Source organism: Hemitrygon akajei, chromosome 4, assembly GCF_048418815.1.
Source record: "Hemitrygon akajei chromosome 4, sHemAka1.3, whole genome shotgun sequence".
Lineage (NCBI taxonomy): Eukaryota > Metazoa > Chordata > Chondrichthyes > Myliobatiformes > Dasyatidae > Hemitrygon > Hemitrygon akajei.
Genome location: NC_133127.1, coordinates 154,866,228 through 154,884,813, shown reverse-complemented (window position 1 = coordinate 154,884,813; position 18,586 = coordinate 154,866,228). Strand labels below are relative to the sequence as shown.

Below are 18,586 nucleotides of genomic sequence, written 5' to 3'. Positions count from 1 at the left end.
ATAAAACATATCAAAAGCCATAGTAGCCAATGCCAAAAAAAATTGGACCAGAAGTAAATCATACAATGGAATAGAACTCTAACCGCTCCCTTGTAATTATCACTGATTCAATAACTTGCTGTTTAAAAAGCAGGTGAATTTGAGAAAACTAAATTGCCAGAGACTTGTCTGTTAAATAATTTAAAAAATGTGGCACTCGCTCTATAGTCAGACCTAATGTTTAAATCTACAAGTATTTTCACATTTAGTACACTGTCAACATTCAATAAATTTATTCCAAATTGTTCGAAGTATATGATTGAAAAGGCAGAGTGAACTGTTCTCTAATCAAACTGTTCTCTACAAGAGTATCTTTAAAAAAATATTAAAATTAGTAGATTTTAAAAATGGAAATTAAGTAACTGTAATCATTCTTATTAAATAGATTTGCAATGCATTATATTTTTGCAAAGAAAAAACTAACTAGGTTTTATATTAAGACACTTATGAGCAACCAATATTTAGTAACCCTAGAAGAAATGCCTTCCAATTATCTAGTCAGAAGTTGACTAATCACGACTTTTCCACTGATACCATACAGAATTCTTGTTCGTAACAAAAAGTTTATGGATCCTCTTTACCTCAGGGTTTGCAAAATTTAAAGCAATGAAACATTATCCAACTGCTACTCAGCTTCATATGTAGCACAAGCAACTTCCGCTATACAGGCAGGATTCTAAGATCCAGCTGTGATATCCAACATAAATGTTTACTAGCTATCTTATAAGTTTAAGAAAATGTTTTGAATTATAAAGAACAATAGATCAGTTACCGAGTTCCAGAACAGCTGTGGGGCATATTTTCATATCCAAACTACTGTAGAGGCTATCAGCTTCTGCAGCCAAAAGAGCAGCCATCTTTTTCTCTGAAGATTTTTGCACATAGAAGTGACATGGATTTACCACATGACTGACTGAAACCAATCCCTGAAAACCTGAAGTGCCATAGATTGAAGAAAATTGAATACAAAGCCAAATAAACATTTTAATGAAGCAAATAAGGAGTACACATACTCACAACCTACATCATGACAACAGTAGCTGAGTTCTGAAACATGTTTTCACAGTAATTTTAACTATCTTCAATCTTATGGTGTTCCTTTACTCTTCAAGATATTGCTAGATGTAGAGTTTGCAAAATTGTTCATACCAACATTTGTACACCACAAAGCTGATTCTCCTACATGTCTCATGTAATCTTGCTATTGGCACTTGGTCTCTGCCAGATATCTCAAATTTTGCAAATAATTATTTCTAAAGCATCTGAAGTCTTGCCAAGAACAACGTTAGTCCTATTTTCCCCTAAATTAATGTAAAGAAATTTAAATGATTTCTTGAGATTATCACTCTTTAAATGTTAACCACTTATATGGATTAGAAATTTGACAAGGGATCTAGAGAGAAGAAATAACAAACAGTCTGTACCAGCATTCCTACTTCCAGTTTCATTCCATTCCAGTTACCAGAGCTACCATCCTTTACGGTAAACCCCATTCTTAAAAATTGGAACAATTGCAACTTCAGTTGCCGGGCAGTATAGTTTAGCCTTTAATTTGGTTATATTGATTAATACTTATATTTAATAGAGTTAGGCAGTATAAAACTGGAGATCTACAATTCAATTTTGTTTACATTTAACTATATCCTCCTGTTTTAATTATTTAAAAAAGCTTGCCACTACCCTGACATATTGAAACTTCAAATCAATCCAGTGTTGTCATGTTTCTATTTGTATACAAGAAACCCTTATTCATAATCCAGTGAAGGCAGCTCAAAGTTCTGTTCGCACAAAAATAAATCAATTTCAGGACCAATTTCCCCATATTTTACTAAAGGTCCAGTGAAAGGAAATTGATGTAGTTTCTTAAGACGATTTAAAAAATAAACAGCAGTATACATACTTGGTGTGTAATCTTCAAATTTGCCATCAATGTCTGTACCTCTTGTAAGGCATAATTTGCTTTGATTGCTTAATAAAGACTTTTCCTCGAATATTGAGCCATTTCCCAGCTGAGATGAAACCATGCTTAATTCATTCACATTACAGCCTATCACAGAATCACCATTTACCAGCTGAGAAACAACTACGGCTCGTTCATTCACATTACAGTCCATTACAGAATCCATCTTTATTTCAGACGCTTCATTTTTATAACTTGCAAGATTCTGTCCTTCTCCAAGATGACAGGGTTGTTGTACAATTTTTTCAATAACACCATTTTCTGTCTGTGAAGCAAGAGACCTGTTATGTAAAAATATCAAATAACATTTATTAAGGAGGGTTGCATCTGTCTCAAGGATATAATGAAAATTTACTAGTTATTAGAATGAAAGGGTTGTCATGAAAAAAAGATTAAAAAGGGCATGATTTCTCAGTTTAGAATACAATATACACATTTTAGAAAGTTTAGACTGCAAGACATAGGAGCAGAATTAGGCCATTCTGCACATCAAGTCTGTTCCTCCATTCCATCATGGCTGATTAAGTATCCCTCTCAACCCCATTCACATTCCTTCTCCCCATAGCCTTTGATGCCCTGATTAATCAAGAAACTATCAGCTTCTGCTTTCTATATACCCAATGAACTGGTCGACACAGCTGTCAATGGCAATGAATTCCACAAATTCACTATCCTCTGGCTGAAGACGTTTTCCTCATCTCTGTTCTAAATGGATGTTCCTCAATTCTGAAGATGTGCTGTCAGGTCCTAGACTTCCCCACTATAAGAAAGATCCTCTCCACATCCACTCTATCTAGGCCTTTCAATATTCGATGGGTTTCAATGAGATCCACCCCTCATTCTTCTAAACTCCAGCAAGTACAAGCTCAAATACTCCTCACACACTACCCATAATTCCTGGGATCATTATCATAAACCTCCCCTGGACCATCTCCAACATCTTTTCTTAAATAAGGGGCCAACACTGCACACTCCAAGTGTGGTCTGGCCAATGCCTTATAGAGCCTCAACATCATATCCTTGTTTTTGCATTCTAGACCTCTTGAAATGAATGCAAATATTGTATTTGCCTTCCTTACCACTGAGCTTGGTAGGGCTAGCACTGAACAACTATACCCAAGTAGAGAATCAAGAATTAGGCCAATTTCATAGGGTAAAGTGTTGGGTGTTTAGAACTGGTAAGAAATTTCTTAACTTGGAGGATAGTTAATTTATCTAGGATTCTGGGTGCTCAGCTGTCAAATATATTCGAATCAGAGATTGACAGATTTTTGAATATTTTTGAGAGGATCGAGGGATGTCAGGATCAAGTAAGAAAGAGAAATAATGTGACCATTTAGCTATGACCCTTACAGACTTAAGGAGCCATATGATATATTCTGCTCTAAAGGAGGTTAAACCATTCTTGCAACTGGGATTTAAAAAAGTTAAAGTTCACAAATGCAACAACAATAACCATATGCTCCTTAAAACATTTCATTACTAAACAGAAACAGAGCATTTATGACTGCACAGTGCGCATGCAAAATATTTAGTCAAACTTCAGTAAACTGTCAGGAATGAGGGCTTTCTGTTCATTTCTATAAAATTATCCATTTGCCCTTCTCGTGAAGCTCCAGCTCTGGGAGGATTGTGGAGAGATCAAACTGTAGATAACTGAAACTATTTTATTGTCCTTGTTGACGCTACAAAGATGTTATGCTTACCAATGATAAATTGGCAAAAATACTATACATTCAGTTATATGCTTTAGCCACAAAACAAAGTAAAACCTTGCATTTATTGTAGCATCTCACTAGATCCCAGCGATAGCTTCAGCCCTTTAACTAACTGGAAGGGCTCATGATTATATAGGCAGTAAATTGGATAAACTGTTTGATAACCTGTTTCTGGCAGAGTTACTTAAGGTACAAAGATTCATTTATTATCAAAATATACAATTCTGAAATTCTTCTCTGGGTAGCCATGAAACTAAGAAAGAAAAGAGAGGCAGCACAATCGTCAACCTCCAAATCGCACCTCCCCACACAAAAAAATAAGATCGGCCAAAATAAACACAATATAAAGAAAAGCCAACACTGAAAAAACTCTGTAGTTCAAGTCCATATTCAAAATGCAGAAAACCAGGACAACATTCTCCAGGCATAGCAGCACACAGAGTGCTGGAACACCAAATGATCTCTGTAACGTTCTCGCTCGGGTGTGAAGTAACGCCGAGGTAAACGTCGAGATAAACCAGAATCAATGCAAACGAGACCGCAGTAAGATTAACCATTTACTGTTCACTCTTCACATTAACGCATGGTGAAAACTGTTGAAAAACAATACAAGATTGGTACAGTGTTTGTTCCCTTCTAAATATCACATTTACATTGTGAATACTTGCAAAGGTAAAACTACAATAACTACATTACATTAAAGTGCAGCATACAGTCAGAATCTAGCTGCTCCATTGGCTGCTTTAGATACACTTCAATACAAACTATCCCGACTCTTTAACTGACGAAAAGGTAAACCTTACCGACCGTCGTTACTTTTAACAGAATCGGCGTTAACATTTTAACTCAAAATACCGATTATCTAATGACTTACAGCGTTGCTTTCACTGTGTCTTTGGTGCATAGAGAGACCCTAGTCAGCGTTATGGTCGCACATGTGAGTGACCCCCACCCTTGCGTGAATCTCAAACCGGTAATTCCCCACAAGACGCGGCGAACCCGGATGTGACGTCATCGCAGCCGCGATGTATTACAGACAAATCAATTGATTTAAACAATCCTAACTTTAACTAAAAAATGCTAACAAATTACTATGCGAAAATATTATAAACTAAATAACTGCCATAAAGGCAGCACACTCCCCGCTTGGCCTTGGTAAGGTCACAATGAACATAATACGAACTTCAGCCTCTAAATCAGTCGTTAGGTAGAAGTAGAATGACTTCTGTAACAGGCCTTTGGTAAATTTTCCCATCGCCTTGGTCGGTAGTTTTCAACTCGACTTCCCTGACATGTCCATCCCTACTAGGGAATGTGGCAGTGATTCTGGCCATTGGCCAGCAGTTGCCGGCGATTTGCTTGCCCTTGTGCAGGACTAAATCTCCAACTTGAAGGTCCCTTCTCCATTGCTTTGTGTACAGGTCCTTATCGGAGAAGTCCCCTGGTGGAGGGGCAGCTCCTGCCTTCTGCGTAAGGAGCATTGATGGCGACAGTATGAAGGGGTTTTCCGGGTCAGGAGACACGGGTAGGAGTGGTCGTGCATTCATAATGGCTGTGACCTCTGCCATTGGTGTGCCCAGTACCTCGTGGGTCGATCGGATGCTTTGCTGCATCTCAGGTCTCCTTTTCGTGGTTTTTTGCAAGGGCGTGAACCGCTTGACTGCCTGCTCTTTGTTGTTTGGCAAGCACTGGCGTGGTTCTCTGAAAGCTAGTGGGGCGACCCCACTATTTGCTTTGTCTCTGAAGACCTTGGTGTCCTCCGTTTTTAAGATGGTGGCGTCTTGAGCCGATGGAGCGAGTTTATTATCATGCTCCTTTTGAGCAAAGACAGACTGACCGAGCGTCTCGTCAGTTACTTTGCGCTTGTTAAAGCCTTGTGGTGCTTCCTGGACGCACATGGAACTTGTGCGGGGTTGAAGAATCATATGGCGGCTACTCTCTAGCACATTGGTCTTGAGTGTGTTAGCCGTTGATTTGTGTTCGTTGCCAGGGCACACCTCTCCTATCACCACCCAGCCCAGATCCAGGCGTTGGGCAAAGGGGGCGTCGTGTGGTCCATTGACCTGCTGCCTAACCTTGTGTACCCGGAGAACATCCCTCCCTAATAGCAGGAGTATTTCTGCTTCTGGATCCAGCTCTGGGATGTGTTTGGCGATGTGGTGGAGATGTGGTTGGTGTAGCACCGCACTTGGCGTCGGGATCTCAGTGCGGTTATTCAAGATTTTCTCGCACTCTACGAGTGGGGGGAGACAGATGAGGACTTTACCATCCAGGGACTCGATCTGGAAGCCTTCGGCCCTCCTTCCGTAAGTTTTCATGTTGCCTGAGCAAGTTCTAAGGTAGTATGGGAACTGCTCACTCTCAATGTTGAACAAGTTAAAGAACTTTGGACTGACTAGCGAGCGGTTGCTCTGATCGTCCAGAATTACGTAGGCTTTGATGGCCTTGTCTTTGGCTCCCTTAGGGTACACCTTAGTGAGACAGATCTTTGAACAAGAACGGCTTGCCTGAGCTTGACCGCAAACTTCCGTACAGCTCGAGCTGACAACAGTTGTCCTGGAGTGAGCTTCTCCCTCCCCGCCGTCCTGTTGTGGGGGTGAAGGAGCGTTGTCGGTTTGCGGTGACGGGCCAGGATGCATGGCCCAGTCGTGATTAGTGCTATCACATTCCAGGCACTTCACGGCGATCGTACACTCTCTCGCACAGTGAGAGGTCGAGGAACAGCATCTAAAGCATATTCCTTTCTCCTCGAGGAGGGCCTTCTTCTCTTCAAGGGGTTTTTCCCTAAACGTTCTGCATCTTTTGAGGGGGTGGGGTTTGTTATGCAATGGACAATTCTTGCTAGAGTCGTTGTTAGTTGTAAGGACTTCAGTCTTAAGCGCTGAGACTGGTTTAGTAATGTTGGAATTATTCGAAGTGGATTTATCTGGCTTGGTGTAAATTGTACTGCTTCCTGGACCTATGAGGCTAGGATCGTTTCGCTTCTTCGCCTCCTTGCACACGAACCTGGTGAAATACTCGAAGGGAGGGAATTGACCTTCGTGTTCTTCCTTGTAATCTGAGGCAACGGACAACCACCTGTCCTGCAGCCCAAATGGAAGTTTGTCCACGAGTTGTCTAATCCCGGTTGGAGTTTCTAGGTATACTAGACCAGCTGAGTGGCCATCTTCTTTGGCGCCTTGAATCTCCATGAGTAAATCTCCGAATTCTCTTAGCTTGGTGTGGTCCTTGGCTGACACCTTAGGAAAATTTCCCAAACGTTGGCATAGCGCCGCCTCAATAATTTCGGGGGCTCCGTAGCCCTCCTGAAGTCTCTCCCATGCTTTCTTCAATGCTAGCTCGGGTTTGTTGATGTACACTGAACGCATGCGTCTCACCTGTTCGCATGATTCTTTTCCCAGCCATTTTGCCATAAGATCCAACTCCTGGGTTGCTCTGAGCTGGAATCCGTCGATAGCGTTGGTGAAAGTGGAATACCATGCACGGTAATTTTCAGGTTTATCGTCGAACCGGTATAGTCCTGAAGTGACGAGATCCCGTCGTGCGAAATACCGTGCTGCGGATTCGTCTGCAGGTGGCGTGCGGGCTGAGGGAACATGTCCACAGGTACATGACTGAGGGCGTACATCTGTTATGGGATTTGCTGGTCTGGACTCAGTCTTTGCCTCTCTTCTCCCCAAATCCGGTAAGTTCGGTGTCGAGAAGTACTTGTCGTGAGCCCTTGCATTCCTGGGTTCATCGCGGAGTTGCGAGGGTAAATTATCTTCCTCGGATGGACGTGATGCCGTCGGGCCTCTCCAAGACTCCTCGTGAAGTGGGACGTTATCGAATAAGTAAGGAGAGGAAGAAAGAGTCTTCCATTCCATTTGAGATTGGACATAGTCCCTTGTACGTTCCAATCCGATCTTTTCTGAGGTAGATTTTCCGTCCTTCGGATCATGCATTTCTTCGGCGTCTTCTATTAACTCTGCTTTCACCTCGGCAGCTGCTGCTTCTCGTTCTAGCTTCAGCGCTTCTAACCGTGCCTCTACCCTTTTCCTTTCCAATTCGTTTTCGGCTTCTCTGGCAGCCGCTTCCTTCTGGTTTTCGGCTTCTCTGGCAGCCGCTTCGGCTTCTCTGGCAGCCTTTTCCTTCTGGTTTTCAGCTTCTCTGGCAGCCTTTTCCTTCTGGTTTTCGGCTTCTCTGGCAGCCGCTTTCATCTTTACTTCTAATTCTTCTTTGGCAAAGCGCGCTCGCACCTTGGCGGCTTCTGCTTTCGCTCTTGCTTGGGTGGCCTTACTTGATGCCCTACTGCCCCTATCGCAGGATGACGATGACTTTGACAACGACTTGATGCTGGATCGGGTTGACATGGCTGCACTTTAAACACCTGATAATGCCGCTTTTTCACTGTAACGTTCTCGCTCGGGTGTGAAGTAACGCCGAGGTAAACGTCGAGATAAACCAGAATCAATGCAAACGAGACCGCAGTAAGATTAACCATTTACTGTTCACTCTTCACATTAACGCATGGTGAAAACTGTTGAAAAACAATACAAGATTGGTACAGTGTTTGTTCCCTTCTAAATATCACATTTACATTGTGAATACTTGCAAAGGTAAAACTACAATAACTACATTACATTAAAGTGCAGCATACAGTCAGAATCTAGCTGCTCCATTGGCTGCTTTAGATACACTTCAATACAAACTATCCCGACTCTTTAACTGACGAAAAGGTAAACCTTACCGACCGTCGTTACTTTTAACAGAATCGGCGTTAACATTTTAACTCAAAATACCGATTATCTAATGACTTACAGCGTTGCTTTCACTGTGTCTTTGGTGCATAGAGAGACCCTAGTCAGCGTTATGGTCGCACATGTGAGTGACCCCCACCCTTGCGTGAATCTCAAACCGGTAATTCCCCACAAGACGCGGCGAACCCGGATGTGACGTCATCGCAGCCGCGATGTATTACAGACAAATCAATTGATTTAAACAATCCTAACTTTAACTAAAAAATGCTAACAAATTACTACGCGAAAATATTATAAACTAAATAACTGCCATAAAGGCAGCACAATCTCCAATAGCAAATCACAGACTCTAACAGCTCCAGAATCACATTCAAGATGAAAAACAAACATGAAAGACACAAAAGAAGTGAAGCACGAGGGGTGATTGATAAGTCCATGGCCTAAGGCAGGAGTCAATTTTAGAAAACCTAGCACTATTATTTTTTCTACATTTACACACTTAGTCCAGCTGTCATGGAGTATATGGATCCCTTCTTTGTAGAAGTCAGCATCTTGGATCTCCAGAGGAGGTCCACAGCAGGGGTGATTGATAAGTTTGTGGCCTAAGATAGAAGGAGATGAGTTGTTAACTTCAAACTTTCTGCATTTTCATTCAGAGTTGAACTGCACGTGCATGTATCAAGAGATGTATAACTCATCTCCTTCTACCTTAGGCCATGAAGTTATCAATCGCCCCTGCTGTGGACTACTTCTACAAAGAAGGGATCCATATGCTCCACAACCACTGGATTAAGTGCATACATGTAGGAGGGGACTATGTGAAAAATAAATGTGCTAGGTTTTCTAAAATTGCCTCCGTCTACCTTAGGCCACCAACTTATCAATCACCCCTTGTATATGGTTTCATGATCTATCTAAAAGATGTTGACTGAAGGAGTGTTGTATGCAGCCGCCATCTTGAGAAGAATAATAGATGTAATTCACAGCTTTTCCTTAGCATCATAAAACCTTTTATCTATATGAAGACTACCAGAACAGATTTATCTTATTTAAAGAATGGACAACTTAACAACGTGTTAAATTCCTGGAGTGGCACTTGAACTTTCAATATTCTTCTCTGGCATCCCTGAAAAAAAAGCTGCAATGCAATTTTAAATCCCACCTCACACTCACTCACCTGACCATTTAAGACGCTCACGCAGTATCGACTAGATCTACGTAGTTAATCCATCACAGTTGAAAACCCTTTTCCCAACTGACATTATTTTCTTCAAAACTCTAATCTTTATCTTTCTGATGTCCATAAACTTCACACATTATGAAAAATACAGAGGCTGTATTTTACCCTGTATTAATGGCATGTCTCAAATAGCCTCTAACACCCAAGTCCAGCTTCTGGCCTTTACATGTGACTTAACTACGAAGCCTAGCAGAACCATTTCTGCTGATAGGAGAAAGGGAAAAGATGGGTTACTGATGCCTTAAATCTAGTCAGTCTGGGCAGACAAGGCTTGTCATCTGTGGTTGGCAGTTCATCTAGGAAAAGGTAAGCTCTGCTCACAAACCTCCGCTGCCTTGCAGCTGTACCCACTCATGGGGAATCTGTTGGGAGTAAACCCAGAAGAAAAGGCCAGAGCTGGAGTCCTTAAGGCAGTGCTATGTAGAGTTCAACGCTGAATGGCAACTACTGTGATGACACTGGTGCCAAACTGTATCGGTTTCTGCTGTTCCTTTGGATTCATCAGCTGTGGAGAGGGGGAGCCTGCTGCATGGGCAACAGCTTGCTCTCCATATCGTACTGCCCTGCATATTGACAGCACCAACAATGTAGACAGCTAGGACGCAACATCCATGATAGACCCCAGTCAACAGAGGGCCTCTCCGATCACCTTGCTACAATTGTACTATTGGTCCCCTAATACTCAATGGGAATTAGAAAAACAAATATGCAGAGGGATTGCAGAAGGTTGCAAGAACAATAGGGTTGTTATCAAAGGTTCGAAGGTCCAATTTAATGACAATGTATACAATATACTTTCTGAAATGCTTTTTCCTTTGCAATCATCCACAAAAACAGAGAAGTGCCCCAAAAAATGAATAACAGATAAACGATAGAACCCTAAGGTCCTCCCATGTGTAAGTGGCAGCTAGCAACAATCTCTCCCGCGCCCACCGGTAAAAAAAAGCAGGCATCAGCACCATCACCAAGCACTCAAGTGTGAGCAAAGCAATAGCAAAGACACAGACTTGCAGTTACCCCAAAGGCTTCGCATTACACCTGGCATTCCACATACTGCAGATTCTCTCTTCCTAATAAGGGAGAAAAAGGTGTTTCTATTAATCCAGCGAGCGGGGAGACATAACAAACCACTTGCTGATTTACGATGTTAAGAAGTCCATTACGTCGCTTTTTTTGAGTTCTGTGCCCGAAGATTGCAAAGATCTCAGGTCTTCGGGACCACAGCAGATATCCTGATTCCCTTGACGACACGTGGGTCTATTGTCATAACACGGACCCTTGATCTGCCCATCTCCAGAGCCCCGAGATCTTAAGCTTCTGAATTCAAGCCGGGGTCACAGGCCAAATCCTTGGCATGCCGAACAACGGCCGGTCCTGAAACCCCAAGAATGGGTCCCATTCCTGCAAAGAACTGAAGTCAGCGTGTAACTCCAGGTCAGGGTCTTCAAAAGAACCCTGAAAGGGAAAAATAGAGATATTAAAGATGGAAATAGAGCTGTTTCTGAAGATGCAAGCAAAGGAGTTGCCATTTAGCTCCATCTTAACTCCGCCTCCGTAGGAAATTTTAAATTTCCAAATATATATAGAGACTGATATGGTACTCGGGTTTATATGGGGTGGAATTTAAGTGTGGTTTGGAAAGTTTCCTCAGGCTATATATAGAGTGCCCTACTAGGGAGAGTGTAAAGCTTGACCTACTCTTGGGAAAAAGGGCAGGACAAATTAGTCATAAAAGGAGCAGATCTGGCCCACAAGTTACAAATTTAAACTGGGGCAAGGCAAATTTTGACAGCGTTGAACAAAAAGTTGTAGAAGTTGATTGGAGTAGGCTGCTTGCAGGCAACCGGACTTCTGGCAAGTGGGAGGCTTTTCAAAGTAGGAATGAGTTCAAGGTCTGCATCTTCCCACAGAGTGAAAAGCAAGGCTGACAGTAGCAAGGACCACTAAATATTGAAGGTTACTGAAGAAATGGTCATGAAAAAAAAAGTCATAGGCAGCTGGAATCAAGTGAATTCCGATAGTACAAGGGATGCAGTAATATACTTAAGGAAATCAAAGGGGAAAAGGGGGGGGGCATGAAATAGCTTTAACTGAAATATTTCATATACCTTCATACATACAGAGAATCCAAAGAGATATTTTGAAGTACATTAAGGAAATAAGAGTAACTACAGAAACAAAAGGGCTGCTTAGACAAAGTGGACATGTCTGTGTGGAGATACAGGAGATGGCAGAGGTCCTCAATGAATATTTATTGTTTTTAAATCATGGAGAAATACATGAAAACTTTGGAACTTGAGACAGATAATGGGGGCATCTTTGGGAAAGTCATATTACAGCAGAAGTGCTGGATGTCCTTAAATGTATGAAGACGGCTAAGTCTCAAAGGTCTGATCAGGTATATTCAAGAACACTGGCTGAGATATAGGCATCATTGTTAGTAACGAGTAATATTGCTGGAATACTGGAGGGTGGCCAATGTTCTGTCTTTACTCACTTATGAACTATAGACTTAACAATCCGAGGGATAGGATATACAGAGGATTCCAGTTAATTGGGACCAGTACATTTTGGCTGCATTAAACCATTGCCCCAATTAGCCAGTTTCATGGAAGTAACAATATCTTTAGTTACTTAGCATCTTTCATACAAGGATAAGTTTCAAGCGCACAAAAACAAATCACTGACATTGAGGAAGGCCAGTATCACTGACAGATTCCACTTTAACATTGCAGGGCCACTCACTCCAATCACCTCTGAAAAATCAGTTAAGAGTCTTGGCAAAGGGTTCAATAGTAGCCTAAAAGACGCACCATCAATTCAAGAGCTGAAGGGCTGATTGAAAGCAGGTTGGCAACTACTTTGCAAGTTCAAGGCATGGATACCCCAGCACGGCATCCTACCAAGGACTCTTTGGCCACTGCTCATCTATGAATTTCCAATTTCCATAGTTGAGAACCTAGAGAGAAAGGTCAGCTTTCACCAGAGCTGGCTGGGATCGACCAGGACTCTCAGCAGTATCACCCTCTATGGAAAGAACACCAAATTGCGGCTGCCCTTGAAACCCTTGCAGAAAGAGTTCAAGGTGACAAGAGCTAGAGAGGTGATGCAGTATAGGGAGTCCAGTGACCCAAAGGTGGCCACAGACAGGAGTCACTGTGAAGACCAGGAGGAAATAGAGAACGGAAGAGGCCGTGTAGAATGTTGAATCTCGTTGGGCCACCATGTCCTGGTGGAAATGATGACTCAAGGAAGACCTGGCCTGGGAGGCTTCTCAGTCCCCAGGTACACACAGATCCATTAAAGTAGTCAGCATGAAGCTTGGACCAGGCCATGGAAAGAAGAGTAGCATGGGCTGATCTCTGGTATATAGAACATAGAATAGTACAGCACATTACAGGTGCTTCGGCCCACAATATTGTGCCGACCCTCAAACCCTGCCTCCCATATAACCCCCCCCACCTTAAATTCCTCCATATACCTGTCTAGTAGTCTCTGAAATTTCACTAGTGTATCTGCCTCCACCACTGACTCAGGCAGTGCATTCCACGCACCAACCACTCTCTGAGTGAAAAGCCTTCCTCTAATATCCCCCTTGAACTTCCCTCCCCTTACCTTAAAGCCATGTCCTCTTGTACTGAGAGAGTATGTAGAGCCACATCAAATCAAGTTCCTTGTCCAGGTGCTGTATGACATCTTGCCCAGCCCATCGAACCTGCATAGCTGGGGAAGGTTGATGCCTTAGATTGTCTGTTGTGTTCCAGAAGAGGAACCTTGGAGCACATCCTGAGTCGCTGCCCAAAAACTCTTGGAGAGGGCTGATACCACTGAAGACATGACCAAGTATTAAGGACCCTTGCAGAAGCAATCTTCTTAAGTAATAGCAAACAAGCTCAACCCTGCAACTGAACCATAATGTTTGTGAGAGCTGGAGAGCAACCAGAAGCAAAAGTAAAGCCATCCACAGGGATTTTGGCACTCAGACACAATGAACCTGAAGAAACAACTAAAGCTTCGAAAGCACATTGCCAACACCTCGAGACCAGACATCCTCCTGCTCTCAGAGGCAGCAAAACACATCATCCTGCTGGAGCCGAGACCAGACATCCTCCTGCTCTCAGAGGCAGCAAAACACATCATCCTACTGGAACTGACAGAGCTGCAGGAGGAGCACCTGGAAGAGACCCATGAGAGGAAGCTTGTCAGATATGAGGAACTGGTCAGTGACTGTCAGAGGCAGATGGACAGGAAAGTGCATGCCCACTGAAGTGGCTGCCAGGTCTTCGCGGGACAGTCTCTTCACAGAGCCCTCAGCACACTGGGTATTGCTGGTACAAGGCAGAGAGCCATCTGCAATATCACTTAGGCAGCAGAGAAAGCCTCAAGATGGTTCTGAATGAAGAGGGCAAGATCATGGGAATCCACAGTACACTCTACCTTAACACAAGTCACAGCTTGATCAACCCCAGGTGGGTTGTCTGGTCGAGGGTGTCTGATGTTGAAAGACCTGAACAGCCAATGACCCCAAGTTACATCACTGATGAGGTGTTCCGAGTAACACGAGATGTATTGTTAAAAAAAATACATCAAGATGCAAGGTCAAAGTGCTTCACATATATTGTAAAGATAAATCAATATAGTCATAAAAATAAGAGGCAAAATTAAAAATAAGACAAACATTATAGACAATAAAATGTAATGAAATACACTAAATTGTATAAATGTAATCATCAGCAGACATAAAAGTAATGCTATAAGTAGGCCACATTTAAAAAAGGTTTTTTAGAATTGTTTTGAAACATTTCACAATACTAGCTTGGCATATCACAGTCAGCAGAGTATTCCAAATTATTGGTGTATAAAAGTAAAAGGCTGGCATCACCAGTCCTTGTATGTTTGGCTCTAGGAACAACAGGTAAACCAGTGATAGTGGATCTAAGATTATCATTAGGGTTGTAAGGGAATACACTCCAAAATATTCGGAGGAATTAGATTATTCAGATCCTTATATACATAAAGAATACTTTAAAATTGATCCTAAAGGACACATGTAGCCAGTATAATGATGCCAAAACTGGTGAAATGTGCTAGATTTTTAAAATTAAGATTCTTGATTCATTTTGAATGAGTTGTAGCTGATTTATATCTTTCTTAGGCAGTCTTTTTTTTAAAAACTTTTTTTATTGTGTTTTCAAATAATTACAGAAATCAATTTCTTAGGCAGTCTTGAAAAAAATGCATTACAGATGTCTAATTTAAACAATTAAATAGGTATAAAAAAGACAAATCACCATTTGAGTAGCAAATTATGTATTTAAACCTGTTTTTAGAGCAACTGTAAATGTAAATGTAAAGGCTGAATGGAGTGACCAGGGAGAGGTAGCACCTCTTGTGAAAGGGTAATTTACATCAGTCAATTAACTTACATCAACATATACTTGGTGTAAACCACAGCACCAAGTAGAAACCCTCATGAGCACAAGGAGAATGTACAAATTCCACACAGACAGCAGCTGAGGTTAAGATCAAGCCCATGACTCGTATCCATGAGGCACAGCACCACTTGCTGCATCACAGTACTTACCAATATTGTGGGGTTTCTCTTTGTACAAACCTGCATTAACAATGCAATTGGCCCTGTATAAAGGGAAATTATAAAGCACATATGTTCCTCCAAAATTTTCCAAGATATAGGAGTATTATATTATTTTCTTTTTCTGCTGGCTGTTAATCCTTTTAAATTGTTAGTCAAGAGCTGCTGTTTAAAATCAGAATTGGTTTGCATCCACTTTCGTGCTGGGAACTATACTCTTCCAATATGGTTGTCAATAATTTCCATTATTTACAAGTAAAGACCAAAGTTCAAATCTAGTTCAATCAGGCAAAGTAAATGACAATAGGGGGGGTGGGGGGGAGGGGGTCCTGGGAACTATGGTTTACAGATAGCAAATTTAAAACACAACCTTAAAGCAACATAAATAATCAATATACAAAAGTTTAAACTGATTTATCTTAACACATTCCCAATGTCAAAAACTACTGTTGTGTCTGTGCAACTACATATCAATTAAAAGCACGCATGCAGGAAACGGCTTTAACTGGTGTATTCACATTGCAGCTACAGAGACACACACAGAGCGAGAGAGAGTGGGCAAGGAAGAGATGGAGGGGGGGCAGATGGGGAGGGGAGGGGGAGAACAGGGGGGGGGGGGAGACAGACACATACACACACAGAGGCAGCGAAAGAGAGATAGCACACAGTCTCACTCCTCGGATTGGGGAAATCAAGAAATAGAGGACATGGAGTAGGTTTAGAATGACAGAGGAGATTTAATCCAAACATGAAGGGTAATTTTTTCACCCAAAGAGTGGACTACAGGGCACAGCTGCCAAAGGAAGTGGATAAAGCTGGTACATTAACATGGATAGGAAAAATTGAGGGATATGGGCCACAATCCAGCAAATGGGATTAGCTTTGATGGGAATCTTATATGACCTGGATTATTGGACCACAGAGCCTGTTTGTGCTCTACAACTCTACAATTACATTAGATTCATGGCACACAATAAGAAATGAACAAATATATTCAAAAACAATTGAACATCTTACTTTTCTGTTCCCGTTTCAACTTTTCCTAAGTTTTCAAGAGACATTATTAAAGGTGCAGGCTGGAATTGAAACCTGAAGTAAAAATAGAAAAATAGAGTGAATCTGAAACAATTATTTTCCTCTACTCTCAGATGAAAGTTAAGTATTACGACGTAACTCAACTTTTGACAAGTGACCTCTTCTACAAAAGCATACATACACTATATATTGACATGAATGTACAGCATTCGGAGTCAAGACATTGAACATGTTTCTTCTTGCTAGTCATGTTTTATAATTGTAAACAATAAATGTATCATATTTTAAAAGTGCTACAAGAATGCATGTGAAATTTGAAGATGACAGTAATTTTAAATTTCAGCCATCCAGCTGGAAAGTCAGAGGCAAAGACAGCGCTTGTATCAAGATGAGTTTTCAGTACTTGTAACACATACTGTAAGAGACAACCCTAAGATCTAACTATGGATGGAGTCAGAAGGTTGTTCATAAGCCTGACTGCAGAAGCCTCTAAGATTGCCATACTGAAATAGAAATATGCTTCAGATCAAAAAAATTTAAGAACAATTAAAATACCCACCTGAGACTAATTCTAGACTCTAACATTTCAACCATATGTTTTGCTTGGTCCAAGCTTTTCAAATTTTCAATTCCCTGAAGTTAAAAACAAGGGGAAAAATGCTGGGAATGAACATGACAATTTGTAATACTACACAAAAATGTAGGTTATGAACACAAGAGATTCTTCAGACGCTGGAAATCCTGAGCAACTGGCAGAAAATGTTGGAGGAATTCAGATCAGGCAACTTATGGAGAGAAATAAAATTAAAATTTAAAAAAAATTCAACATTTCAGGCCAAGACCCAAGACCATTTCACCAGGACTGGAAAGGAAGTGGGCAGAAGCAAGAATAAAAAGGAGAAAGGGAAGGAAGGGAGTAAAAGTTGGTAGGTGATAGGTGAGGGGTGAAGGTGGGAGAGTGAGTGGGGGAAGGTTTATGGTGCTTTGACCAGAGATGCTTCAGAGATCCATGACAAAAGGAAATTTCATAACACTTGTATGATAGCCATTTTCACTCTTTAATAATATTCATATTCTAAAAATGGATCTTCTACAATTAATCTGTATCATGAATTTTTACCCAAGCTATTAAAACACTTCTCCACATGAGGCAGTTAGATTAAATTAAAATCAAATCATTTACTTAAATAAATGTTCCTTCAAGAAATCTTAACAATCACTCCAGTAACAGATAAAAAAAAAAGCAAAATACGTTATTCAAAGTAGTGACTCGTACCGCAGTTGGCAATTATTCAAACTAAATGCAAAATCAATGATAGGCTAATCAGAAACACTTCGTAAAATATTTCAGCTGATTTCAAAAATACTTTTTGTTTTGCAGTCTACATGCCACAGTAGATTAAAATTTTACCTGCTGTTTATTACAATACGCTGAGAGAAATTCATGTTTAGTCTCCACTTCGTTTTGCATGGCAGAGTCTAAAGCACTGATCTTCTCTTCAAGTATCTTTTGTACTTTACCAATTGCAACAAGATATTCTTGAACTATGAATTCTAGCTCTTCTAACAATTCATCTTTCCTAAAAAAATGTAAAGACACCAAAATAGATTTTTGTTAAGTCACAACTATTTTTGTATTTTCAGTATAGGCATCTTCCACATTACAACTGTTCAGTTTATTCAAAAACTTGAGACCCCCAGTTATCACAGAATGTATGTAAAATGTAAATACATCAACACAATGTATTTTTTCCCCAACTCAAGTTCTTAAAGCATGCACAGATGATGCAGCTTTGCAATATGGATGATTGCCTTACCGACCATTTTCTACAGACAGAACTACACACTCTGTTATGTGAGGGTCATCTGGACATCATTTAAAGCTGCCAAAAAGGGAACACATTGAAGAGAATTGTGAAGACCTTCCTACATCATAGATTTGGAATTCCAATTGTCAACCAATGTTTTCACTTCAATCAACTCACTTAATCTGCTAATGTGCAGATCCGAATCAACAGTAGTTTTAAAAAAAATCTTCTCATTAAAAAGACAAAAGTCTTGTGTTTAAATGACTAATATATTCTCACCTCTTCCTTCATCAATTCTACAAAGGAAAGTCAGGCAAGACACCAAGAAAGCATTGCTGAACCTAGTATAGTTAAATTGAGTGAGCCAGATGCCAGCTATCAGGATCTTTGAACATTGGGGTAAAATTCGGAGTTCAAAATACATTTATTATCGAAGAATGTATACAGTATACAA

General features: G+C 40.9%; 1 protein-coding gene across 1 annotated transcript in view; it reads right to left on the bottom strand.

Annotated features, from left to right (window-relative positions):
* Positions 1 to 803: 803 nt before the first annotated feature.
* LOC140726032 (RING finger protein 17-like) overlaps positions 804 to 18,586 on the bottom strand; it is a 51,258-nt gene continuing 33,475 nt past the window's right edge. Inside the window, exons 5-9 of the mRNA XM_073041928.1 lie at positions 17,736 to 17,904; positions 16,884 to 16,957; positions 16,307 to 16,378; positions 1,940 to 2,280; positions 804 to 973 (exon numbers count right to left, since the gene is read on the bottom strand). Coding sequence (XP_072898029.1) covers positions 804 to 973; positions 1,940 to 2,280; positions 16,307 to 16,378; positions 16,884 to 16,957; positions 17,736 to 17,904 — 826 coding nt within the window. The remainder of the gene's footprint in view (positions 974 to 1,939; positions 2,281 to 16,306; positions 16,379 to 16,883; positions 16,958 to 17,735; positions 17,905 to 18,586) is intronic.